Here is a 27,867-nt window from a genome sequence, read left to right as displayed (position 1 = left end):
TGACTTAAGAGTCAGAAAGGCCCATATCAGACATATCCCAGCTATAGAATCTCAGAGATCTAAAATTGAGTTGTCGTCACTGTTTATCTACATTGGCAGAAGGAGTTTCTTTCTGTGGAGCCCACACATGGATAAAAGTCCAAAAAGGAATAAGAAAATGATGGAAAATACCATTCACTTCCAGGGAAAAAACTATGGAATCTGAATGTAGACCAAAGTTTATTATTTTCACTTTTAAAAATTGGTTTCATGTTTTTTCCTCCCTTCTGTTCTGATTCTTCTTTCACAACACAACTAATATGGAAATGTATTCAACAAGATTGTACCTGTATAACCTGTACAATAGATTACTCATCATCATAGGGAATGGGAAAGGAAGTGAGGGAAGTAGAAAAATGTGGAATTCAAAATCTTATAGAAAAAACCATCTTTACATGTAATTGTAAAAAAATAAGATTAAAAAAATTCAAATCCTTACAAAAATGACAGAAACTTCTATTGTATATGATTGGAAAACAAATAAAATATTTATTAAAAAATAAGATAAAAAATCATTAAGTCTGTGGTGCGAGGTTGGTTATTGGTAAAGCAGATGCCCTCACCTGCCATGGGTCTGCAGAGAAAAAAGAGTCAAGATAAAGGGTCCAGGAGCAGTGACTATGCTTTGTACAGAGAGAGTGCTGAATAAAGAAGAATCAGAAACTAAGAGAGTTCACATGAAATGGAGATTAGCTGGACAAATTATGGCATATGAATAGCATGGAATGTTAGTTTTCTATAAAAAATGACAGAGTGGCTTCAAAAAAATCTAGAAAGACCTACATGAACTGATTCCAAATGAAGTGATTATAATAATTTAGATAATAACAACAGCACTCAACAAAAAGAACTTTGAAAGACTTAAGAATTCAAAGTAATTCAGTGACCAACCCCAGTTTCCAGGGGACAAGAAGTGTTATATTCACCTCCTGACAGACTCAAGTTGTAGAAAACGCCTTATGACCTGTGAGGGAACTGTTTAGCTTGGCTTCATGTTTGTTTTAAGGATTTTGTTTTCTTTTTTTTTCTTTTAAATTTGCAGGTAGAGGGAAGAAGGGGGAGACTAGGAGAAGGGTTGCCCTCTCCCCTCCCCCAAAAGAGAAAGACTAAGAGGACCACTGAAGCATTTTTAAGACAGTAGGAGGAATGCTAGAACAAAACCCAAACAAGCAAGACAGCTCTCCTCCCTTCCCGATCATGGCCATTTCAGTGTTCCTCTGGCTTCTATTTTCCAGTCCGGTGGATTGGTTGCTGTTTTGCCTCTAGACCCACTCCAACCCTGGTGGCTTCCTTCAGTCATCTATCTCCCCAGTTCCTTTTTGTAAACTGCTAAAACTTGCCAGAAGAAGTCCTACAGTCAAGGTGATTAATCTCTAATCTAAGAAGTGGTACAGTCATGCAGATTAATCTCTAATCTAATCTCACCCAGGCACTTCCTACAACAAAACAAGCCTTCACCCCCCCACCCGTTCATCTGATTCTCTTTCATTCACCAGAGGCCATTCCAAACCTTATCTTCTCTCCTCAGGTGTCCAACAGCTTATACCTCACTCTTTCAAAAGAAGACCTTGAGCCTCAATCTTTAGTGAGAAAAGAGGCCTGAATCTCTCCCTTCTCCTCTGATCCATATATTAAAACCTTTTGACCCCCTCTGTCATTCTCTTCCTTTACTCCAACCTCTGGATGGAGAGAGACCTCTCTACAAAGGAGCCTCCACAAGTACCCTCAGTTCCATTGCTGTCTCCTTTAGCAGACTGTCCCTAATGATTATCCCTCTCTCCCCTTTAATCTTCATTTCCTCCCTCCCCGCCCCCCCCAGCCCTTGAATGGTGACTTATCACTTAACCTATGTGCTCTCTCTCCAAAGTTACCAATGGTCTTTCTTTTCTTTTTTTAGTTTTTTGCAAGGCAATGGGGTTAAGTGGCTTGCCCAAGGCCACACAGCTAGGTCATTATTAAGTGTCTGAGGCCAGATTTGAACTCAGGTTCTCCTGACTCCAGGGCTGGTGCTCTTATCCACTGAGCCACCTAGCAGCCCCCGCAATGGTCTTTCTTAACTGCCAAATCTGATGGCTAAATTTACGGACCCTCCTTTCCTTGTCTCCTGTGCAGAATCTGGCCATGTTGACACCCACATCTCCTGGGTGTACTCTCCTCTTTGGGTTTTTGTTGGGCTCTCTCTAGGTTCTCCTGTTTATCTGACTATGCTTTTCCTGTGTCCTTCTTCACCATCATCTCTATCTTACCCTCTAAGTGTAAGCATGGTGCAAGGTGACCTCATCAGTTCCCTGAGGTTGAATTATATCCTATATAGATAACACCTAGATTTATATATTCAGTCCTAGTCTCTCTTCTGAACTGCAGCTCAGCATTATCAAATACTCAGGAGACAGTTCAAACTATAACACTTCCTGTACTTATCAAACTAGATGTCTTATCCACATGTCCTGAACAGTTCTCCTTAGCTTTTCTTTCCCTAACTTTCCCATTATTGTGGAGAGAATCATCATCTGCCTAGTCATTCAGGTTCACAACTGAGGTATCACCCTTGACTCTTCTCTCTCAATCCTTGTATCTCATACATTGCCTTAAACCATGGCAATTAAACCTTTGGGAATGTCTCCCTCGTACAGGCCCACATCACCTGGACTTCTGCACCAGCTAGCTGATTAGTCTCCCTGCCTCAAACTTCTCCCTATTCCAGTTCATTCTCCACTTAGGTATCAAAATAATATTCCTAATGTGGCTCCCTCTCACCCCCAGTTTCAACTATAAAGTACTTTTGCTTTTTTTAAAGTCCTTTCCTAATTTCCAATCTTGTAATTCCTTGCTCCCCATTTCGTCCATGTAGTCTGTCATCCAGTCTTACTGCTTTTCCCTAAGAGGATTCCAAAGTCATCTCTCATCTTCCCCTTTCTACAAGTAGCCTTTCCCAATCTCTCTTAATGCTACTGCCTTCCCTCTGTGTGTTTTACACATCACACACAAACACAGGTATGTGTGTGAACAGCCATTCTCACATCTACAGTATCTATGCCGTCTCCTCATTAAACAGGGGAACTTCTGGAGCTTTGTAGGACTTTTGTCAATTCAGCAGAGTGCCCAACACAGCAGACACTATCCTTTTTGAGTTGACCTCACTGTGGGCGTCTCAAACTCAACACGTCCTCATGTTACCTCCTCAAACTTAGCCCTCCTCCTCACTTGCCTACTTCTGTCAAGTGTACACTAAGTTTCCAGTCACACAAGATCAGTGGTTGAAGCAGCTAGAGAGGGCAAGGGTAGCATAGAGGACTTGGAAGTCTTTTGTATGCTGGGTGACTGGTCACATCCTTTAACCTCTCTGTTCAGGGATAAACATGGAATAATAATGAAACTTACTTCACAGGGCTACTGTAAGACCCTAATGAGGTATGCATTATAGGTCAAAGCATTTTGCAAATATAAAACCCTGGACAAATATCCTCCACCTCTCAAGAGTTTTCTCCTTGGTCGCCATCTCAAGCAGGCCCTCGCCACAGTGTGGAGCCTCATCCTGAGGCACAGCCTCATCTGGACCGTCCAGCTGAACCCCCTGCCTCAGGGCTCTCTCCTCTCCAATCACATGGTTCTGACCCCACTCTCTCCCCTGGCTTCCACTGCCATTCCAGTCCTAGTGGGGATCACCCTCCTGGACACACTCCTGGCCCAGGCATCAGACAGGATGCCTACCCCCCCACCCCAGGCTCTTCACCTAGGTATTGGTTTAGCATCTATGGTCTCCTTCCAAAACCAATCTAAATTCCCTTTCCCTTGAAACCTTTACTGCCCTCTACCTGTCATTACCTTTATTTTGGGGTAATTTCACATAAACCCGTCTTTTATATTCTTACAGATGTAAAGATTCTCTCCCAAAAGTAGACTGGAAGCTCCTGAGGGCTGAGGATGTTTTGCTTTTGTGTTTGTATCCCCGTCTCCCAGTGTCTGGCTTGAGCAGGCACTTCCTACCTCCTGAATGATGGACTGAGGACATTACAATAGCTTATTTCAGAAAAGGCAGGTAGCTAAGCTACAGTGATGGTTGTGGTAACAGAACGGCGGCGGGAGTTGTGAGGAGCATTTGGGAGGGATGACCAACACAATTTGGCACCTCACTGAAAGGTGGAGTAAGTGGGTGTGGAGAGCCAACAAGAACTTGAGTTCTGAGTCTAATTGATGAGCAGGGTGGTGGTGATGCTGACTTGGAGAAACTGGGAGACAGAGAAGAGGAGTTCAATAATGAAAGATGTTAAGTTTGAGATTCTGCCAAAAATTCCAGGGGGAGGTCTTGGAGACGGGTTGAGATACAGGTCTGTAATTATCCATGCCATTTGGTTTTCATCTATTGCCAAAGAAAAGAAAGCATGATTGAATGGAACTACACTAAAAACAAAGCATAAAATGTTGATTCTTCAGTGTCAGTCATCCAATCTACCAGGCTTTTGAAGTGTCTCCTTCATGCGAGGCATTGCTAAGTGAATGAAGAATGGTCTCTACTCTCAAAGCTCTCACATTCTCATGAGGATGACAAGGAGCACATGGACATACCATGGACATACCAAACAGAGAAAGGTCACCTAGAGGGAAGATCCTAGCATATGGATAGGAGGGGGTAGGAAGAACAGGAGAAGCCTCCAGGAACAGTGGGGAGTGAAATGAGACTTGAAGGCAGCAGCAGAAGAGGAAGAAGAGCCCTCTAGGCGTGGGAAAGCCAGTCATGCCCATTCATGCCCGCCGGTTCCTGGCAATCTTCTCAGAAATGAGCCATTGGTTACTTACCGAAATCTACCCTTGTTAGTATACACTGCATTGGATGGTCAGTTGTATGCCTTGTTGTCGTCGCACCACTTTCATAACAAGATGCACAAAGATCGTAATCGTAGCAAATTAAACACTTGTATCTTCGACCTCGGAAATTTCCTTTTAAACATGCATCACAGCTGACACCTGTAAGAGAGAAAATAGAGAAGGTATAGAGAAAAGGACCTCTTGGTTCCCCCCCCCGCCCCGCCCCCAAATTCAGTAATCATTTCCTTGCCTAGGATCTCCATGAACAGAGCTTATTGCTGTTGCCTGGCTCTCCCTGCCTTGGGGCACTTTAAAAAAATCAAAGCAGCAGTCCCCAAATGTAACTACAGTCGAATCAAAGATTTCTAGTTTTGTTATTAGTCCAAATTGGAAGATAAAGTATTGACAGACAAGCACCATCCTTACAAAGCAGCAGGTTTTTCCCTGTGATGTCACACATCATGTAAGTTACTTTAGCACATTTCCTAGGATGAAATTTTATCATCCTAGGAAATCAATCAATAACCATTAAGTGACTACTAAGTGTTCACACAACACTAAGCACTGGGAAGACAAAACCAGGCAAAAGATAATCCCTGTCCTCATGGAGTTTATTATCTGAAAAAGACATAAAACAAGTTATGATCAGGATAAACAGGAAATGATTAAAAGCAGGAAGGTCCTAGAATTAAGTGGGCCTGTGAAAGGATTTTAATTAGGTCCAATTTAACTTCTGTGGTAAACTACTAAGAACTTCTAAAAATTTTCTCTTATAACACTCAAATTACAACGAACATCCAATAGATGGATACAAAGCAAAGATTATGGAGAAACCCAATTCACTTTCCAGGAAGGAGAGAGGCCTCATTCCCTCCTAGAAAGAAAAAACTCCAGGATGTCTTCAGGGGAGTGGTCTACCCAGCTGAAAAGGCAAGCACTGGTGGGAATTTTGAGTTCCACTTGGTAGTCATTTTAACAGGATGACTTTTTTCCTTCTCTTGTAAGTACAAGTGAGAGTGGCACTTATGACCTAAAATCCTAGTCTTCCTCTTTCCATCAGTTGGCTCACCTCAAGACATCCATAAAACCTCATGTACCATTCACTGTGAATTCACATTCTACCCTGTGAGGAAAAAGGGGGAGGTCTGAAGATCATATTCAGAAATTCCTAATATGGGAAATTCAAACTTTAGAACCAGTTAATCCTAATTATGTGCCATTAGATGATCAGCAGGCTTCCGAACTAGCAGTCAGCATCTTTGTATGGTCATGATAAAATCAGGATTTTGACAGATCCATTGTTTAACACTGCTAGAGATGAGAATCTGACTATTTAGCTATGAAGAAGTCTTTATTTTTTTTTTTAAATCTAGAGTTGTCCTCCTCATCACTATCTCCCATTGGTCCTGGTCTGGGCTAGAGTGTGTTTACCAAAGATAATCACTCAAATTTTGTTAGACACATTGCCACCAAGTTATAGCTTTTCTAAGATATCCATCCATTTCCTTTATCTACCCAGCTGCCCTAGCACATGGTAATCCAGGTGTAGGTTGATAGTATGATGGCACTCTTGCTTTCCTAGATGTGACCATTGCCATGAAATCTGCTTACAAGTACATTAACCTCTTTAAACAGCTGCCAGGAGGCCCCATATTACTGGCTTCAGTGATTAAGAGTTCAAAAGGACAGTTCTAGGGAAGGTCTGAATAATGATGAAGTCTGATGAGAAACAATCTGATAAAAGGATTCTAAACTAATTATGAAAGAATGGGAATGAAGAAAAGGATCAGGAAACTGGGTTTTGGAGAAATGATGTTTATAGAATACATGGAATAGCCAGAACTTGAGGTTTCCTTGTCAAGTTTTCAATTTTTTCCATCGTTCTGGAAAATGATAAAAGATCATGCTTTCTCATTCTCTAATTCATCATCCTAGTCTGATTCAGCCAGCACCTATTAGTACCACCTGAGCTGTGGGGAAGTCAGATTTGTTCATTTTAAAGACAGCACTTTCTCTGAGAGTAAGAGTCTTTTTTCAATCTTAGATCATAAGAATCTTACTACTCACAAATGACTGTCAGCTTGGCTTCTAAGAATTTGAAAAGAATATAATCATGCTGCCCCAGTTCTGCCACTGAGTGATAGGGGGAAAAAAAATCACACCTCAAAAATAAGGGAAGTTTAATTAGAAAATGTCTAAGATTCTATTCCAAACCTATTAGCCCCAAATAGAAACTGCTGGCACCAAAATATTGTATATACATATACACATACGGCACACACATTTGTGTAAATGCATAGAGACAGAGAAACTGATACAAAGTTGATGATTAGGAATTATTTTAATTTTAAAATAATAGCACTTTTTCCCCTGATACCACCAGAGAATCTCACAAAATGGAAATTTATCCTCCTTAAGACTATTTCATTTAACTAAAAGTACAAAAACTGAATTAACTACTTTAAAATTAACTATTTGTTCATGTAAATTCTTGCAGCACATGAGCTGGCAGAGCCTGAGCTTCCTCTATTGCCAAGGTTTGTTGCCATTCACTACGGGATCATTTGATTTTAGTCACCCAAGCAGATGAAGCCTAAGGCACCTTTTTCTGAATTTCTTTTAAACAAATTAATTATTGAGGAAAATGCTTAATTTCAATTAGAGCTTTGTCCATAGACCCTCCCTGCTCTAGCAGCTATTCATCCTAACTTGCTGCTTTAGATTTTTCAGCAACTTTAATTTTACTTCAAGATTCCAAAGCTCAGTTTGAAACCAGTAAGGATCAATAGCTGAAGTAGATATGGAAACCTAAATGGGGCAGCTTGGGCACCTGGGGAGTGGCAAGAAGAGGACCTGAGGAAAGATGCAGATGAGCTGGTCTGAGAGGATGGGCAGTGTGGATACCAGAGAGGTGAGGGTCTTTCTGGTCCATGGTTTTTCTCTCTCCTGGCTCCTGTCAATAAGCATCGACTCTCCTCCAGCTGGCTTCCTTTCTTCCCTCAGTCTGCCCCATGATGCCCACTCACTGCTCCCTGGGAGGGAAAGGCCAGCTGGGAAGCCAGGCTGCTTCCGGGGCAGACCGACGACTCTAGGATGACTATTTAGGAACTCAGCTAGCCATAGAACTGAACAGACCTTGTACCTGCTTTTAACAACCATTCAACAGCACAGGCAGTCAATCTCTGGGTACACAAATGAATACCGAAAAAAGAATCTTTGCACAAATGAAAAAAAAATAGTAATAAGTAATTTTGAAAATGTTCTGGACCACTTTCTGTTCAGAGCTTGAGTGAAGTCTACTTTTCAACCTTGCTTTGGCTAGGCCACAAAACTGTTGATGACTCCCCAGTACCTGACCTATCTAGCTGTTACATTAATCAACTGTTTGAGGACGAAAATGCTTGTTTAGAAAGCTACCAGCTATCCTCCCCAAGAGTCAAAGCAAGCAGATTAGGGAGGGAAGGCATAGCTTTTTACTGCCAGAAAATAGTGCTGCTTTGTGTTCTTTCAAAATATTTTTACTTCAACTGACTAGAATATGGAATCAAAGTTCCACATGGTTCTCATTCCTCTGCCCCTCAAACCTGATGCTTAACATCCTTCCCTCTAAACTAGCTTTCCTTCTGATTTCATTAATTCTATTAATGGGCACCACCATTCATTCACTTCTATGTTCAACCTTTCCATGGTATAATAGAAGCCCATATCTGGGCTTACATCAAAACTCTACTACCTAATTATATTCATATTTAAAGTTTGCAAAGTGCTTTACAAATATTATTTCATTTGATCCTCACAACAGCTGTAGGAAGATGTTACTATCCCCATTTTTCAGAAAAGGAAACTGAGTCTGCTGAAGTTAAGGGATTACCGTGTGTGTTCTGCCCGCTGAAGCACCGAGCTGGGTCAATCACTACAGTTCTCTACAACTATTTCCTCATCAGTGAAACAAAGGGAGAGGTCTAGAGAATCTCAATTAAAGAGGGCTAAAGGAACTACTTTAAACTGGTAAGGAAACCTCTTTCTTTAAAAGAAAATGTTTTTTGTTTTTATTACCTTTATTTCTAAATATGTATCCTCCCTACCCAAGAAGGAATCCTTTTGCAATATAGACTATAAATCAAAAACATAAACAATTCAGGAAAACCAACATTTCAGCTTGTCTAAAAGCATAGACAATGTTTAGAGTAGGTGTACATCTCAATTTTGTCCTCATGCTTGGTCATTATATTTTACATAAGCAAAACCTATATATTTTTAAAAACTGAAATATTATCATCTTTAAGCTGATATTAAATTCATTTTGAGTTATAAATGCTAAAACAATCTGACTAAAACAACTTGTGACTAAGTATTTAAAACACTCATTTACAGGGTCACAGGGCTTTTGCATGAAACAAATAAAAAATATTTACTGAGCAGCTCCTGGTACCAGGAAGGCACTGTGAGTTACTGTTCCTGAAGATGGAGTAAGAAATGATAGGTTATAATCATTTATCTCTTTGGAACTCAGGTTCTAGCTCCAATGGCCAAGCCATGCCATAAAATAAAGTGACTTCTGAAAGTTGTAATACAATTTCCACAATTTCAGAAACATGCTGAAAAGAATGGTTTAACTTCAAAATAAAGAAAATAGGCTGTGAAATGGCAATCTTCAGATCCTAGATTGTAGTAATAAAAATCGTATTGCCATCAAATGTCACAGGGGGCTACCTGGAATATCATTTTTGGTGGAGAAGATCCCTCAGGAGAGTGAACTCTACATTCCCTTGAAGGTGAATAACTTGGCCCCATGTTCACATGGCCACTTTACTATTAAAACTAACACTTAGAGGAGTTCTGGTCACTCCCAAACCCCTCCTACTGTGCTTTCCTTCAGTCTTTCACTGCCCACTGCCCTCAGTGTGTGGCCCTTTCCTCCTTCTTCTGGTTTGTGTCTATTTTTTCCATATTGGATCTATCTTATGTCCTTATGGTACGTTCGGTAAAGCTGCTTGAGGGCAGGCTGACTTGGAGTCCTGCTGCACACACCTGTGACTATGGACTCAGGGCTGCTGCTGCTGCTGTTTGTCCTTGTCCTCAAAGAAGACCCTAGCATCAGGAAAGTGATGCCAAGTCGAGCACATGAATTGACCTTGAATGGGGGGGGAACGAACCGTGTTATGTCATCAGCCTCATTTTCTTCTCCAGAGTCATTGGGGTCCAGCAGCAGTTTAGGAATCAGGACAAGTGGAGATGGCCCTGGATGCAGGGTAGGCAGGGTTAAGTGACTTGTCTAAGGTCACAAAGCTAGGTCTGAACCTGAGATCAAACTCCCATCTTCTTGACTCCAAGGCCAGCACTCCAACCACTGTACCACCTACCTGACTGTGCTCCAGATGAATCTTATTAATTAGCACTAGGAGTTATCCTACCATACCAGAAGTCAGAATCAAAAATGCCATAAAAATGGGTATGGGAAACCTCCCACACCAGGACACACCCTTCCACAAAAGATTCTGCTTACCAACTTCCCAAAGAATAATTCCCTTTGGAACTCAAGTGAGAGGGTTTGCCTAAAATACAAACTCTGAGATAATAACCCAGCTGACAGTCATTTTGAGTAGTAAAGAGTGTTCCATTCAAGATTGTAAAGGGCTGTTATTCGCAGAGATAGTATTGTCTCTGAATTATACCACTTCCACACTTTCAAGTGGGACTACAGGCACTGGTCCGAATCTGTCAGTCTTTGGCCAGTCAAACTAGGATGATGAATGGGTAAGCATTACCTTCTATAATTTCCAGAATGAAGCATAAATTGAAAGTGTGATGAGGAAACCTCCAATCCTAGCATATAAATATCAGTTCTCCAAAATACATTTTCTTAATCCTTTTCTTTATTCCCTTTCATAATTCTTCCTAGTTAATTTTTTCTTAATTTTCAGTATTTCATAATTCTACAGTGCTTTACAATCTTTTAAAAATTATTTTCATTTATTTCCTTAAAAATCCCCCAACTTATATGTAAAAAAAGTTTAACAATCACCTTTTAAAAATTTTGAGTATCAAATTCTCTCCCTCTCCCTACCTTGAGAAGCACTTTGATTTCAATTGCACATATAAGGTCATGCCAAACATATTTGCATGTTAGAATCACATTGCAAAATAAAACACCAACAAAATTTTAAAAAGTAGTTTAAAAAGGATACTTCAATCTGAACTCAGAGTAAATAGGTTCTCTCTCTGGAGGTATAACATTTTTCCACATGGATCTTTTGGAACTGTCTTGGCTCAATGTCTTGATCAGAATAGCTAAGTCACAGGTGGTCACTCTAAGTTCTTCCTTTTAAGTCTTTCCAAGTTTTTCTGACTATTTCTCATAGCACTATAGCAGCCCATTACAGTCTCTATACCACAACTTGTTCAGTCATTCTCCCATTGATAGATATCTCCTCAATGGCCAATTCTCTGCCACCACAAAGAGATGCTATAAATATTGTTGTATAAATAGGTTCTTTTTCCTTTTCTTTGAATGAAATCATTTTATTAAATTGTTTCTTCTCAGATTCTTCATTCATTCTTACTCCGAGCTTCCTTAGAATGTCCGGCTGAATTCTTATTACTGAAGACATATCTCAGTGCCCTAAGGGAGCTGCTACAAAGGTTAATGCAATCTTAAACAGATTTCATAGTAATGGTCACAATCCAGGAAGGCAATAGTGACATTATACCACCAGCCTACACTTGCATTACTAGAAACAACTTGGATTACTAGAAACCTAGAAACAACTTGTAGGAACTGTTGCAAAGTGAGTGAGCTGAAGGAAAACAATTTAGACAGTAATGACAACAAAACAAGTACAACTATGAAAGCACTATTACAATCTTCCTCTTTTCCTCAATATTATATAAAAGAACAACAAAACTATGTTGTCTTTGTACTCCTCACCAATCTCAGATAATTCTGAATGTAGGGATGCCTGACATTATTTTTACATCATCATCATCATACCACATTCCTGAATTCATCCTGTTTTATTAAAAAAACAATTAAGTTGTTTGGGGAATTCCCTCTTAATCCACATGAGTATCTTCATTTAAATCCTGTTTTCTTTCTTATCAGAAGTTTACTTTCTAAATTCAAATATCATTCCTCAAGGCTTCTTATACCTGATGAACTGACCTCATCTATAATTTTAGTTCATTGAATCCTACCTGTAAACCCTTTAAAATCTGCTTTACCAAAATCTAGGTTCATTTCAGACATTTCCCCCCTAACCTTCCCATTATTTCCAACCCCAAAGTCAGATCCTCTTTTCCAGGATGAATTTGACCAAGATTAAAATTTCCTTTCTTGGTTTTACCACCTTTTAAAGGATGAAATTATCACAAAGACAAATCAAAGAATTATGAACTACTCTAATTTAGAGAGAAAGGAAACTTAAGTTTTGAGCCACTACTATGCCATTGGTTTGTGCCAAAATAGTGATCTATTAATTCCCTGAACTCAACAATTTCCTTTTCTTTCCTGGGTAGTCTACATTATATGTGGATAAAAATATCACTTCTGTTTTTGTCTGTAGTGATATTCACTCAGATGCTTCTTCTCCCATTGTAATTTATGGATTTCCTCACTTGAGCACTTCAAAATATACAATGCTATCTAGGCTCCTTTAACCTATCTTATTTCTTCTGAATAAGATCTCTCCTTCCAGCATCAAATTCCAGTCATGGATCTCAAATGTCAATTAAAACCATTGAGTTTCAGTGATATAGGGAAAATTCAATTCTTTGCATAGTTCATTTTACATGGATGCAAGTATGAATCTTATGCATAGAAATCTGGAGCCAAGGTCATGGTTTCTGTCAATGATTCTTTTTTTTTCCTATGGGAGGAAAAAAATAAGACATAGACCTCTTCCTTCTGATTGTTTTAGGTTTGAGGTATGAGGGGAAAGAACAAGGAGGTTGCAAAGGACATCTTGAGGAGTGTCTCATGCAACAAAATAAGCTTCCAAGCCTTGGACCTACTAGCAATTCTCCTGGTGTTTTCATTTTATTTCTCCAATATTAACTCCTCCTCTGTAAAATGAGAGTAAATAATATTTGCACTATACCTGACTAGCTCAGAGAGTTACTGAAAATCTTTTGACAAGAGGGAAAAGTTCCTCTTTAAAGTTGGTGAACCTTGTAACAACTGCAACAATACTGAGACAGGAACAGTGAGGAAGTGGTGTGCTTGTTTCAAGGCCTTAGTTATACTCTCCCTTAAAAAACAAAAACTTAAAATCCCAAATTCTTTGATCTGTCTTCAGACCTCCATAGTTTTCTTTCTCTGGATGTGGATAACACTTTCCATCACAAGTTTTTTTCTTTTAATTTTTTTTAAATTTAAGGCAATGGGGTTAAGTGACTTGCCCGAGGTCACACAGGCAATTATTAAGTATCTCAGACCAAATTTGAACTCAGGTCCTCCTGATTCCAGGGACGGTGCTCTATCCACTGTGCTAGTAGCTGCTCCCCCCACCAATTTTTTAAGAAGAAAAATTAGCCCTTGCCAAAACTATATCTTAAGAGGGACACCCCAAATCGAGTATACTTTATCTTTTTGCTAATGTTCTATACAGTGATGTATCATCATCTGAATAGGCAGAGCACACACACTGATGAAACCACAGATCCAAACTACAAACCTGCACAGTTGTCTAGTTTTAGAACTACATTTTTGTTGAAGCAATAAAATGTCTAAGAGCTAATTTATTTACTCAGTGGTCTTCATTTAAATGAATATTTTTGAAGAAAAACTTCAAGCCTGTAGATTTTTTATGGTTAACATTGCCAGGATCATATAGTTTCCTTTCTCTACTTATGGCAATAAAAATAAACAAACCTTTTTTAAAATTCTCTCATTTCTTCATAGCACTCTACTATGATTAGGTTGAGGGAAGTAAGAAGTTGAAATGACTTTCTTTGGACCACTCTTCTCAGGGTGTTCACAGTTTGGCAAAGATATATAGTATATATCTATAAAAAAAAAGTTCTAAGGGTCCTCAGAGAAGTATAAAATAAAATGCTGCCAGAGTATAAATCTGTTTCCAACTAAGCCAATATGGGAAGTGGTCTTTGAGTTGGGTTTTTTTTTTTTAGGTTTTTGCAAGGCAAATGGGGTTAAGTGGCTTGCCCAAGGCCACACGGCTAGGTAATCATTAAGTATCTGAGGTCGGATTTGAACCCAGGTACTCCTGACTCCAAGGCCTTGCTCTATCCACTGCACCACCTAGCCTTCCCTTTGAGCTGGATTTTAAAGGATGGACAGAAATTCAGACAAGGGAAAAGTGACAAAGAAAAAAAGGCAAAGAATCTTTGCATCAGCTATCTCTGATAAGGGTTTGATGTCCAAGATCAGTATCATGTTTACAAAGTGTGTTCAGTTAGCAGTTGTTTTTACACATGTGATAATCCTGTGAGGCTGCCACATGGAAAACAGATGCTTAAGAAATGCTTTTTTCTTCCTTCCTTCCTTTCCTAACCAAGAATGCAAAGAAGTGTTCAGGGTGTGCTTCGCCTTTAAGTCATGTCCATTTGATCAGGGAACTCCTGAAATCGGCTGTCCAAGCCTTTGGTCTTCTCACAGCTGCTTCTGATGGGAGGGAGGTTTCAGTTCTACCCTGAGGTGCCCAGCACACACACTGCCAGAAATGAGTTCTGGACAGTTAGTTAAGGGTACCCGGGTTCTATTTCTTGAAAAAGTCACTTCTACTTCTTCTTGAAGGGGCAAACTATTTTCTTCTGACCCCTGTTTCAATCCTCAACATTCTCTTACTCTCAATTTTGTACACTACTGCTGAAAGGATACAATTCCTGTTCTAATATCATAAACATTCAATGAAGCTCTGTTTAAAGAGTAAACTTAGAAATGAATACTCACATTAATGCATGTTCCTGAGTAAAAACTAATCTATATCTGTTAGATCAATATTATTCCCAAATTATATTTAATTAGGCCCCAGTGAAAGGGGATTAGAGGACAGTTTGCACAGACCTGTATAATGGAGTTCATGGCACTGATTGAAACCTTACAGTGTTAGGGACTGGGGGAGTTAAGGAATAGATAAGGAACAGAATTATGATGCAAACAAGCCATAGTTGTAATCAAGAATATAAGCCATGAAGTTCAAAAGCCCAAATGCATCCTCAAGTCATATCTGAAGAAGTTCAAAGAAGAAACAAGAAACAAGGCCCTAAAACACTGTAAGAGTTGAGTAATGAAGTAGCAAGGAATAGAGATTGGCAGAGAATTCTCTCCATTTCTCCCAAACCATCACCTCACATTTGCATTTGTTTGTTATTGTTTTTATGGCCAGTTACAGTAATTCCATCCTTTGCCTCCTACTGAATTCCCTGGAGAATGAAACTGTTACTCATCCTATTAGACCCAGAGAGGAAAGAAGGCGCTCTCCCATACCATCCTCACCTTGTTAAGTGGCTAAGAAGAAACTAGTGGTCCCCAGACTGAGATTGGCAGAGTTCCATATTCCTTCCATAAGAGGGAAAGAAAGGTCAAATTCTCAAGCCTTTCAGCAGACAGAAGAGGGTTGGGGAAAAAAAACCAAGATAAATTCTTTGTTAAAGACAGTATATGGCTCATCATGGTTATTCTATTTTGAAAAGCACTTAAAAGGAGGCTTGGGCCCCCATCCTTTGCACACAACCTGAATTCTTCATGAAGTGGTAGAATGTCCTGGATTGGGAGTCAGGAGATGAGGCCTCTCACCCTGACTCTGCCACTGTAGCTGGGTGAAACTAGCCAAGTCAACTAATCATAATGTGTCTTAGTTGGTTCATCTATTAAATTGATAGGATGACCTCCAAGGTCTCTTCCAAAGTCAACATGCTAGGATTCTAATTCCCTCTGACAACAGAGTGACAAGCATGGGAATATGAAAGAGTGCTAAAGACAACACAATGCCTTTTGCACATCACAGACACTAAATTTGTTCAGTTACTATGTAGACAGGCACTGTTTTTAAGTGCTAAGGACCCCCAAAGAGTGAAAAGACAGGCTCTTAAGCTTACCATCTTAGAGGTAAGCACAAGCAAATAAATATATGCAAACATACAATATAGAGGTAAGTAGGAAATAAGTGAGTGACTGAGTGAGAGAGAGAGAGAGAGAGAGAGAGCACTAGAATTGTGAGATGGGGAAAAGCTTCCTGTAAATAATGGGATTTTTATTGTGCCTTAAATAAGGAAGTCAAGAGACTGAGATGAGGAGGGAGAACAATCCAAGCATGGGGGACATCCTGAGAAAATGCCCTGATATGCTTTGAGGAACAGCCATAAGGTCAGAGTCTTTGGATAGAAGAGCATGTATTGGGGACTAAGATCTAAGAGGTATGGAAAGGTGGTGGTGGGCAGCAGGGAAAGATGTTAAGTTCTGGAGGGCTTTGAATGTCAAACAAAGCATTTTATGGAGTAGAAGGGTGACATAGTTGGGGTGGAATTTTAGGAAAATCACATTAGTGGTTGAATGGGGGATGGGTTGGAATGGAAAGAGCTGTGGAGCTCCTGGCCTGGGGGGAAGGGCCTGCAACTAAAGCAGAGAGGAGCTGTATTCAAGAGATGCTGAAGGAGGGAAATCAACAGGCCTTGAAGGCCAAAAACTGGAGCTGGGGGGAAGAGATTGTGAGGAATCCAGGTCAGCTACTACTTTGGGAGCCTGAGTGATTGGAAGTGAATTAGGGAAATTAGGAAATGGGGAGGGCTAAACTTCAGCTTTATGTAATTATAAAATTAAAACCAGTTAGTCCTTAAGGTACCACAAGATAATCAGGAATCAGAAACTTAATTTGTCTAATTTTTAGAGTGAGCAGGGTAGAAGATGATGAAACTATTCTTTATGTCTGTGTAGTTCTCCAAAAGAAAGATTTTTTTAAAATCACTATTACAAGAGGTTGTTTTGCCAGAAGTAAAGAATAGCACTGATCACCCCCAAGTTTTCTCACTCAGTTTTCTTCATCAAAAGGCAAACGAAGGAGCTAGCTAATCAATTCAATGGCTACCAAACTGACCACTTGCAAATACACAACTTCATTTACATGGTTTCCATAGCAAATAATTCAGCTAGCCCTCTTAACCCATGTCCCATCTTTGATCACAAGTGATTGAGAGAATTTATATGAGTCAACATAGAATCATCTTCACACTACTAAAGAAACAACAAACTCAGCATCATCGTTATACACAAGTAAAAGCTCAAATAGAACACAGAACTGCTTCTTTTGACTCCAGAGCACTGGTGCTAAGGAGAGAAGCAAAAGCCCAAAGAAGGAAAGACAAACTACATTGAATCAAATTGAATTTGAAATACAAATCGGTCACTTATTAGCTGTGATATATCATGGGAAATTCTGAAGTCTGGTTTCATCTGTAAAATGAGTACTACCTACTTCACAGAGTGATTTTAGGAAAAATGCTGTATAAAGCAAAAGTGCTCAGTGAACATTATCAATGATCATCACAATGGATAAAAAAATATAAATTACCCCTCCCCAACAAACTCCCAAATTCCACGAACAGCGAATTTCCCTTGCATAGCTAAATGTCCTAAAAACCCAACCTTCATGTATTCAGGAAGGACATTCACAAAACCAAGAAAAGTTCGGAGAATAAACATGAGGAAGGGAGAAATATTACAGCTGGAAAAATCAGGCAAGGAAAGACCTAAGTAATCCACAGAAAAGACTTAAGTAACCCTGGATCCAGGAGAACCTAATTCTAATCCAGCGTTAGCCACTTTAATAGTGTGACCTTAAGCAAATCACTTCAAATTAGTTGGCGAAGGAAATGGCAAATCACTCCAGTAACTTTGCCAAGAAAATTTCAAAAAGGGTCATGAAGAGTCAGACAAGACTGAAAAGGACTAATAAACATAACAACATAGATAAAAGTTCCCACAAGAAAAGTGGGCTGCCTCCTGGAGGAGATGACCCTCATTGGTCATCTTCTGACAAGGGCAGCTCAAGCACCCTCTTGTGTGTGAAGCCTTTCAGTTCTCCCCAACCACTAATGCCCTCCCTTTAAACTACTAGCCAGTACAGATTTATATATAATAAACTTTCAATTTTTGCTGTCTCTGTCTTTATGGGTACTTGTGATCTCCCCCAATAGAATAAAAGCTTACTAAAAGTAGCTATTTTCTTTTCCCTTCTATGCCCAGTTCTTTGCACCTGATACACTGTAGGTGGATAAGGTATGCTTACTGATTGTCAATCCTACTGTAGTGATGACCAACTGCTTATGGCAAATGTACAGCTAATAGACAGTCCAGTTTGACAACACTGGAGAAAGTCTGAAAGGGAACGAGGTGAAATAATGCTGTCCATAGAGTCAGACCACAGCAGGTCTGAAATGCCAGTTGAGAGTTTGCACTTTATCCTAGAGGCAAGAAGACACCCAATGCTTGTGTGTGGAGCAGTGACCTGGTCGGACCTGGTCGGACCTGGTCCTTCTGAGGATCAACTCAGTCTGTGGGGTGAGGGGCAGAGCAACAAGGTACTGCAATAGAAGTCCTGGAGGTGGCCAAAGGAGTAGAGGAGAAAGAATCTGAGACTGAGCTGAAGGTGACCTTAAAGGTCATCTGGACAAATCCTTCTGTTTTACCAATGAGACCACTGGAAATTCAAATTAATTGACTCTCTCAAGGTTGATGAGGCTTAATGAAATGGTTTTTTGATTCAGAATCCCTTTTCTGCAAATAATCCATAGCAAATAATTCAGCTACTAGCCCTCTTAACCATGTCCCATCTTTGATCACAAGTGATTGACAGAATTTGGATGAGTCAATATAAAATCATCTTCACACCACTAAAGAAACAACAGTGTTAGCCAGAGAGAGAAAAGGGGGGAAATGCCAGATAGGTTGGAAATGCAAAATCAACAGGACTAAACAAATAACTAGATATGGGGGTTGAGGGGAAATAATGAAAAAAGAATGACTGAAACAATATCTACATCAGTTTAGATAAATTAGAAATTCATTCACTCAGGGCCATATTTATACTTCTGCTGTTAAATGTTGGAATGGAAACCAACTTATATGACCATTTTCAGTGTTTTCCAATGCACAACATGGGTTCCATTTTCTCAAATGGTTAGAATCTTAGACTTCTGACTGCCAAAGTCTTCCTAAATCAAATCAATATTTTTTCATCCCTAGCCTTAATGAAGACATAATCTTGCTCAAGTCAGGGCTTGCATAGGGTTGGTAGGAGATCCTGTCATTGCCTCTATCCTGTACTTGAACAGGAATGCCTACCCAGTGATGACTTAGGCTTCAACCATTGCCAGAGATGCCTTAGAAGTTTTTTGTTATATTCAGCTGAACTCCCTGTGCAAGCCTGCTCCACCATAACAATCCTCCCAACACCTTAAGTCAGATGCAATGTGTCACCTTCCTTCTCCACGTTCTCTTCCACAAGCTCAACAAGCCCAGCTCTTTCCATGAGGTGGTTTTCTGGTCTTGCTCCGCCTGTTCCATGTCCTAATGTGAAAAAATGGGCTGCAGGTATGGTGCAATTAAGGGCAGGGCACAGCACATTCTCATCACCCTCATTCTGGGTTCCATACTTCTGTAACTGCCTCCTAAGGAAGACTGCACTGGCTTTTCTGCCTGCCCTATTATATAAAACTTTCAGGCCACTCAAAAACCTTTAAGTCTTTTTTACACATGCATTTAGACATTCTTCTCCCCTCTAATACATAAAAGTGAGATTATTAGAAGGAAAACTGAACTGAATCTTCCCAAGGCCTGGGATGCCTGTCCACCAACCTGCCTAGGCTTCAGTTGAGATTAAAATAAGGGGCTTGGTCTAAGTTAGAGAATTATGATCATCCAAGGGGAAGTGACTTAGTCCAAAATATAACCGAAGCCCAGCCTAAATATTATGATAGGCAAATAGTGATTCCATCATCCTTTGAATTCAATTCAATTTCTTCTTATGTGCCAGGAACTGTTTTAGGCTCTGGGTATAAAGAAAAAAAATCAAAACAGCCCTTTTTCTTAAGAAGATAAAATTTACTTGGAAGCAACAATGTAAATAAAAGAGTAGGAATTATACCCAAAGAAAACACAAAGTAATTTCCATGGAGATTATGCTAGTAGAAAGAGGAACAGCTTTGTGGTCCTAGAACTAGACCTTGAAGGAGGCTCAGGATTATAAGGAGACCAGAAGTGCATGAGGGGCAAGAAGAGCTACCCCTCCAAGAGCCTCCCCAGCCAGACTGCAAGTGTCAACTTTCATCCCAGGGGTACTTGGGGGGCCAAGATACTGAATCTCTCGACGTGGCCCATGTTCAATGACTGTCCCCCACGTCTGGAACTGTATACTCTCCTGGTTTCCTTTAAGGCCCCCAAGATCACACCATCTGCAAGAAGCCCCTGTAGATCCTTCGTGACCTTAGTGCTTCTAAGTTTTTGCTATCCACTTTCCATGGTCAGTGTTGGGCTGCTAGGTGGAGGACAGACTGCCAGACTAATGGAGGGCACATGTGCTAGGACAGGCTGACATGGGGAGGGAATGAAGGCAAACAGGTTTGCCCCCAAGGCTATGGGCAACAACAGAAATGGATGAGGCTGTTTTACTTTGGGAGAGGGGTGGCGGAGTCAATACTCTATAAAAATTCCCATATTTAAACTGTCTGTCTGTCTGTCTATCTATCTATCTATCTACACTCTCCTATAATAAACCTACTACACTGTGTTAAACCATGGGGATGCAAGATAAAAATGTAAGGACAAAACACAAAAAGAAGCTAAAAGGGGAGGAGGGACCTTCAGCAGGGGTCAGAGAAGTCCCAAACAAGTGCAGCTGGCAAGAAATGAGGCCCTTTCCAGAGAAGGCTCGGGGTTCCCTACCTCAGAGGGTGTGACACACCAAGGATGACTAGGTCATCTCAGGAAGGAGCTTCCTGGGGAGTGGGGTGGGGTGGGGTACAGGGAGAACAGGGGCCAATAGGAAATTGTCTTTTGGACAAATTGAATATGAGATGCCTACATATCTTTGGATATTCAGGAGGTAATTAATAATGGGAAATCAGGGCTGACTCTGTAGATATGGAAATCATCCATGCAAAGATGAGAGTGAAACCCAAGGATGTAGAGGAGCTCATAAGCAGACAAGGCAGAGAAAGTCTGTATTATAATCACAGTTAGAGGGAGCATTCATAAATGAGAAATCAGTCAGAAAGAGGAAAAGACCAGAGAGGCTGAAAGAAAAATCAAGGGAGCAATATTGTGAGGACCAAGAGATGAGATATTATCAAGAAGAGGGCAGTCAACAAGGTCAAAGGAAGTCAAGGCAAAAGATGAACTGGCAATTAATAGTTCTTTGAACATCTCTGAGAAAGCAGTTTCAATTTAATAATGAGGATGGGAATCAAATTAAAGGTGCTGGAAATTGAGTTTCTAGGAGTCTGGCTTCAAAAAAAGAAGCTGTCCAACTGATCTTACCTAGAGACAGGATCTGATCATGTCCCCCTCCTAATCAATAAACTCCAGTGGCTCCCTATTACATCCCAAAATTTCTGTTTGGTTTTTAAAGCCCTTTATAACCTGGTCCCTTCCTTCCTTTCCAGTCTTCTTAATACCTCTTTCTCCTCCTTACTCTGTGATCAAGGGACATTGACCTTATTACTGTTTCTTGAACAAGATACTGAGTCTCTCGACGTGACCCATGTTCAATGACTGTCCCCCATGTCTGAAACTGTATGTTCTGGCTTCCTTTAAGTCCCCCTAAGATCACAACATTTGCAAGAAGACTCTGTAGATCCTTAGTGCTTCTAAATTTTGCCATTCATTTTCCATTGCCGCCTCATATTTAGATTGGAGTGAACTAACCCACCCCCTCCTCACCAATCCCAGTCTCTTTCAGAAATACTGTTATTTAGCCATGCTTCCTTTTTCTTTACTTGTGAAGGGGATTTTTTTAAAAATCCAAGTGTAAAGCTTAACATTGATTCCTGATAAACTTCAGTGCAATATTCCACTTTGCCAAGATCTTTTTATCTTCTAATATATTTGTTTATATACCCCAGTTTTGTGGTTCCTTCAAGTTTGATGAACATGGCAATTATCTAATGTTACTCGCGGGGGAGAGGTTAAACAGCACAGGGCCAAACACAGAACATTCTAAATTAAACATCCTTCAAATGATGCTCATATGAAATAATCTGGAAATGCTTCACCATCCCTGCTGTTCACCTCTCAAGTGTTATCATAGCCTTCTCCAATTCTTTGGGACTTCTAAATCGTCAAGATGACCTGGAAGACCTCTTTCTCCCTTCATACTTGATTTGGGTATTAACTCCCTATAAACCATTTTGGATCTGACTTTCCCAGTTCAAAGATCATTCTGCACAGAGAAAACAGAAACAACATAGTAATTGGCAAAGTTTCTCTTAAATCAATGATCACTGTCTCAGCAACCCTGAACAACTGTTTTTTCCTTTTTTGATTCATTTTTTTTTGCCAAAACAATTTTTAAAAACCATAATAATTTTTATTCTCCTTTGCTTTCCTAACCAGAACCAGTTCATTTTGTGCTCCATCACTCTATTATTTTGGTTCAGCTAGGTAATATGGTGGTGAGTAGAGTGCCAGGCCTGAAATTTTATCTTCCTGAGTTCAAATCTGGCCTCAGACACTTAATAGCTATGTGGCCCTGGGCATGTCACTTAATAGTCCTCTTTACCTCAGTTTCCTCTTCTGGAAAATGAGCTGGAAAAGCTGGAAATCTACTCCAGTATAATTGCCTAGAAAGCCCCAAACGGTATCACAAAGAAAAAAAACTTAAATGAACTGACACTACAATATTCTTACAGTACCTTATCACATTTATCCTTAATTTCATCTTCTGCATATTTCTTTAAATAAAATATATAATTTGACATAGAAGTTCTCTCTGCATTATTCAATAGTATCATTAAATAATTCCTCTTTCCTTTCATGATGGAATTATCTCTCTTTTGAGTCTTCTGGATGTCATTCTTGAGTTTCTGCTCCTCTTAGATTAATTTATCATATCACTTTAGACCATGGGATTGGATAATACATATCTTTCCTCAGAATTATTCCATTCTAAAACCTACAATATATATCAGAATATTCCCAACTTTCCTCACTTGCATCATAAATTCTAAGAAGGTATATTACTTTCTTCCTCCATCTGTCTATCAAGGTTTCTCATTTTCATTCCATTAAATTGATTCACTTCTTGTTGATAAAAATCAAGACTAGAAAAGAAATTCCTTGCCTTGATTTCACTTCTTTAAGTGACAAAATTTTCAATAATACAAATCAAAAAATTAGTAGTTATTTACTCTGAAAGGAGAGAAGTCTAGCATATGAGAGCTCATCCCATCCCTACGCTATCATGCTTATAGGCATAGACATATGTTTCTAGAACTCCTTATCTCTTTCCTCTTTCTTTCTAGGTGACCCATGACACTCTGGTTCTGCCTCCACTGGAGCCCAAATGCTCTCTCCTATGTTTCCTGGAGGAATCAGGAAGACTTGGGTTCAAATCCTACCCCTTCCACTTTGTATTGGAGTGAACATGGAAAAGTCACTAAACTATTCTGAGTTCAAATTTCCTTATCTGTAAAATAGGAATAATGATGGCATCTACTTTATATGGTGGTTGTGAGGCTCAAATAGGAGAGTGCATGTAAACTGTTTTGCTAGCTTTAAAATACCATAAAATGTCTATTAGTATTAATAATAAATGATATTCCATACTACTCTATCCCTTTAACTATATTCTTTTTAAAAAGGGGTACCCTTTTAGAACTATTCTAGTCATAGACTGGTATAGCAGTGTCTCTAATTGTCAAAAGCATTTCCAAGTCTTAAGAAAAACTTGTCAACCCACTTTGTTATTTTGCCTCTGGACCTTTAAGTAAAGGTATCTGAAGTTGGCAATGTTATTGACAACTTTCTGGAATTTTGTCTCTTGTGACTTGGTGGGCCATTCACCTTCCGACATTATCACTTCTCTTTTGTTGTGGTCTAGCTTGGTAGAGCTACATAGGGGCTGTTTTCTCACTCCCTTTTTAGTCTAAAGTTGAAAAATTCTGGCAAACACATGCTTAAAGCTCTCACTAGGTAACAGAATGTTGGGAGTAAGGAAAGTAATTATGGCTATTTAATGAAGATCAATGTGGGGAGAAAATAGAAGGAATAATATTCCTCTTTCATGCAGATAGTCCTATTAAGGAGACTATGTGTTTTCTGTTAAAATAGAAATGTGCCCTCTTATTTCCTTAAAAGGGTCTGTGATTTCATGAATATGAGTATTTTTTTCATGAGGGCAGATAACAAGACCTTCTTAATCCTATGCTCTTCTTGTTTCTGTTCTCCAAGCTTCTCCACAAAAGATTAACTCAAGGATTCTTCCCTTAGTCTTGGCTCACTTTTGGCTTTGTAGCTTCAGGGCCTAGCTAAAGTGCTTGGCATATAATGGGAATGTAAATGATCACTCAGATATATCCACATATTATCTCTTACTTTCATTACATGACCACCACTTTCTCTTTCAGCATGTATTTTTTTTTCCTGAAACAGCTTCTATGGCACTAGTGGAATAGAGGTGTTACACAGTTAATATGGGAAACCAACTTTTTTCCATCATGTATCTTTTCATCCTCCTTTGGATTATCTACGATTTTGGTTCATTGGAGTCTGGTGTTCATAAAAGGGACATCTGTATTAAAAATATAGGTCTTTCTGGCCAATATGACCAGAAAGTTTAATGATCATTGTTGGAAGGGACACTTACACTGTTGGTGGAGCTGTGAACTCATCCAACCCTTCTGGAGAGAAATTTAGAACAACTCCCAAAGGGCAACAAAAATGAGCATACCCTTTGAATCAGCAATACCAACTACTGGGTCTATACCCTGAAGAGATGATGAAAAAGGGTAAAAACATCACTTGTACAAAAATATTCATATGCCCTGTTTGTGGTGGCAAAGAATTGGAAATCAAGTAAATGTCCTTCAATTGGGGAATGGCTTAGCAAACCGTGGTATATGTATGTCATGGAACACTATCGTTCTATTAGAAACCAGGAGGGAAGGGAATTCAGGGAAGCCTGGAGGGATTTGCATGAACTGATGCTGAGTGAGATGAGCAGAACCAGAAAAAACACTGTATACCCTAACAGCAACAAAGGGGTGCTGATCAACCTTGATGGACTTGCTTGTTCCATCAGTGCCAATTTGGGGCTGTCTGCAATGGAGAATACCATCTGTATCCAGATAAAGCGCCATGGAGTTTGAACAAAGTTCAAGGACTATTCCCTTTAATTTAGAAAAAAAAAAACAACCCCAGATATCTTATTGTCTGATCTTGTTATCTCTTATAATTTTTGTTTCTTCCTCCTTAAGGATGTGATTTCTCTCTCATCACACTCAATTTGGATCAATGTACAACATGGAAACAAAATAAAGACTGACAGATTGCTTTCCGTGGGGGGGGGGGGGGAGAGTAAGATTGGGAGAAAAATTGTAAAACTCAAATAAAATCTTTAATAAAAAAATAAAAAAAGTGAAAAAAAAAAGAATTAAGTAGGACTGAAACAGGTCAATGGCCTTGAATAAGGACCTGTCATTTCCAGGGAACCAGTCTGCCAACTTAACAAGACTTTACTGTACCCAGCATTCTGCTTGACATGATGAGAGTTGTGAAAGAAATAAAAAATATGGTCTCTGCACTGAAGAAGAGGGTGGAAAAGAATGCTAAATATCATTTTATCATCTATAGCCTATTCTTTTAAGATAAAAATTCCTAAGTGTCAAAAAAATAAAAATATGGGTCTTTTTTTCATAAGAATCTTTGAGATAGCTAATAGTACTAGGATTAGGTGATTATCAGGAAGGAACTTCTGAAAGGGACTTTGCTGGATGACTTCCAGGGTCATCACCTTTTTAAAGGTGAGTTAAATATATGGTAGAGAAATAGAGACAATGACAACAAACTTTTTTTTTTGGGGGGGGGGATATAATATGAGTGGGTCAAGGGGAGATGAAGAACAGACAGGAGAAAAAGTCTAGTGGATCCAGAGATGACATTCTGGGGGGAGAGAGAGAGCATAAGGAGAAGCTGTCATCTGCAATGGTGAAGAGGATATTCATAATGGTGAAATTATTTAGCCTTCAAAATATTGAAGCACATCAGATTTAGGCAAAGAAAAGGTCCTAAGTCTGAATTTCACAAGAACCAAAATCAGATTCTGTGGAGAGAAGCAGCAGGATGTTAGAGCAAATTCAAACAGAAAGCCAAATGGTAGATCTAAAGTCCAAGGGAGACGAAGAAAAGTCTCCCTCACCAAAATCAAATGAGAAACTCTAAGGATAAAAAAGCAAGTCAATCTGAAATTCAAAGCAGATAAAAGGCAGACTCAGTAAAAACCAGGTTACACTTCCGAAAGATAATCTGTATAAAAACCCAAATAAGAGAAAGCTATAAAGACATGTTTGAGCCGACACAGAGCAAACATAAACAGAATGAAGAGAATAATTTATACCATGGCCACAAAAATGTAAAATGAAACAATGACTTCACACTTCTTGGCAGATGAACAGCTTCACAATTAAGCATATATTTTTAGATATGAGCAATGTGTAGATTTATTTTGCTTGACTGTACTTAGTTTTAAGAGTGAGGATTTCATTGGGAATGAAGAATCCTGAGTATCAATAAAACATTTAAAAAGAAAAAACTCAAATGAGTTAACATTTTTGTTGAAAATATTCCATAACTTACAATCCTTCATTACTTATAATATAGCAGGCTTTTTATGAACTAAAGACAACTGACCTTAAATCAGACATAAAGCAACATTTATTAAGCATTTATTATGTGCAGATATGATCATTTTATATGAAATCTGCTGATTTTCTTTGTAATGCCTAATAACTGAAAAGGCTTACAAAAAGATTAGCCCTCAGAGGGTAGCATCACTCTTGAACTATGTGTTGAGAGAGCCAGAGCCAGTGTCAGTGGGGAAGGCAGGGGGCTCTCTGCCCCTTCTATTTTCACATATAAGTTTTTCATTTGGCTTTCTAGGATCCCTTAAAGAAGTCCAAAATATCCTTGTTTCAGGCTTCTCATCACTGTAAATTCTACTCTCCTGACTCTCTGGAATTTTCCTTGGGCAAATCAATTTTCAGAACAGCAATTACTGAACTGCCTGTGACTTCAGATTTCAATGCTTTAAAATCTCCAAACTGCCTGGTTACTTTGCCTGTTTGCTCCCAACCTAATCTGTAGGTACACAGTCGATGTCATAGAGAGAAGCATGGGCAGTTGGGAAGATAGGGAGCATGACGCCTCCTCCTCCTCCTCAACTCAGGCCTATGTCTGGTATCCTGGATGACCATCATAGAAGGATCCATCTGGATTTTCATGCTCCTTCATTTGCTTCTGGCTGTCTAATAACAGCACTGCCAATTCTTCCCTATCTCCTTCCCTCCCTATTGTAGCATCAAGTCAGACAGGTTGGTTATCAACCCCCTTAAGACATGTTGACCAAGTCTGTGTTTTTAAGAAATGATTACAAAGATCTTGATAGGCAGGAATGTCTTTTAAAACAGAAATGGGGTATGAGTGCGTGGAGACTGGTTGGTGAAACAAGTGGGGGGGAATGAGGTATGGTCGCTGTGTTGATTTTGGGGTTTGGGTATTTTTCACTTGGTTATGAGGGAGAATTCTTGGAGGCAATGGAGGTATTGAGAAGTGAAAGCAAAAACTTTTTTTAATTCCAACAATAAAACATTAAAAACAAAAAAAAATCTTCAAAATTATAACAATGCTAAGTAGGTAGCATTAAAATGCAAGCTCTCTGAAGGCAGGGGGATGGTTTTTGCTATTTCTTTGTATGTCCAGCACTTAGCAAAATAGCTGATAGAGTTTAATACATGTTTGTTGATTGACAGGTAAAACAAATGGCTTTTCAGAAATGTTTCTAATATGGAAAAAGCATC

At 39.4% G+C, this 27,867-nt stretch overlaps 1 protein-coding gene across 3 annotated transcripts in view; it reads right to left on the bottom strand.

Annotated features, from left to right (window-relative positions):
• KCMF1 (potassium channel modulatory factor 1) overlaps positions 1-27,867 on the bottom strand; it is a 111,969-nt gene that overhangs the window by 38,238 nt on the left and 45,864 nt on the right. For all 3 annotated transcript variants that reach the window (XM_074196222.1, XM_074196240.1, XM_074196231.1), the window contains exon 2: positions 4,837-5,004. In XM_074196222.1, the coding sequence (XP_074052323.1) occupies positions 4,837-5,004 (168 nt within the window). The remainder of the gene's footprint in view (positions 1-4,836; positions 5,005-27,867) is intronic.

This window comes from Macrotis lagotis, chromosome 1 (genome assembly GCF_037893015.1).
Source record: "Macrotis lagotis isolate mMagLag1 chromosome 1, bilby.v1.9.chrom.fasta, whole genome shotgun sequence".
In the NCBI taxonomy this organism is placed as follows: Eukaryota; Metazoa; Chordata; class Mammalia; order Peramelemorphia; family Peramelidae; genus Macrotis; species Macrotis lagotis.
This window is presented reverse-complemented; position numbering and strand designations above follow the sequence as displayed.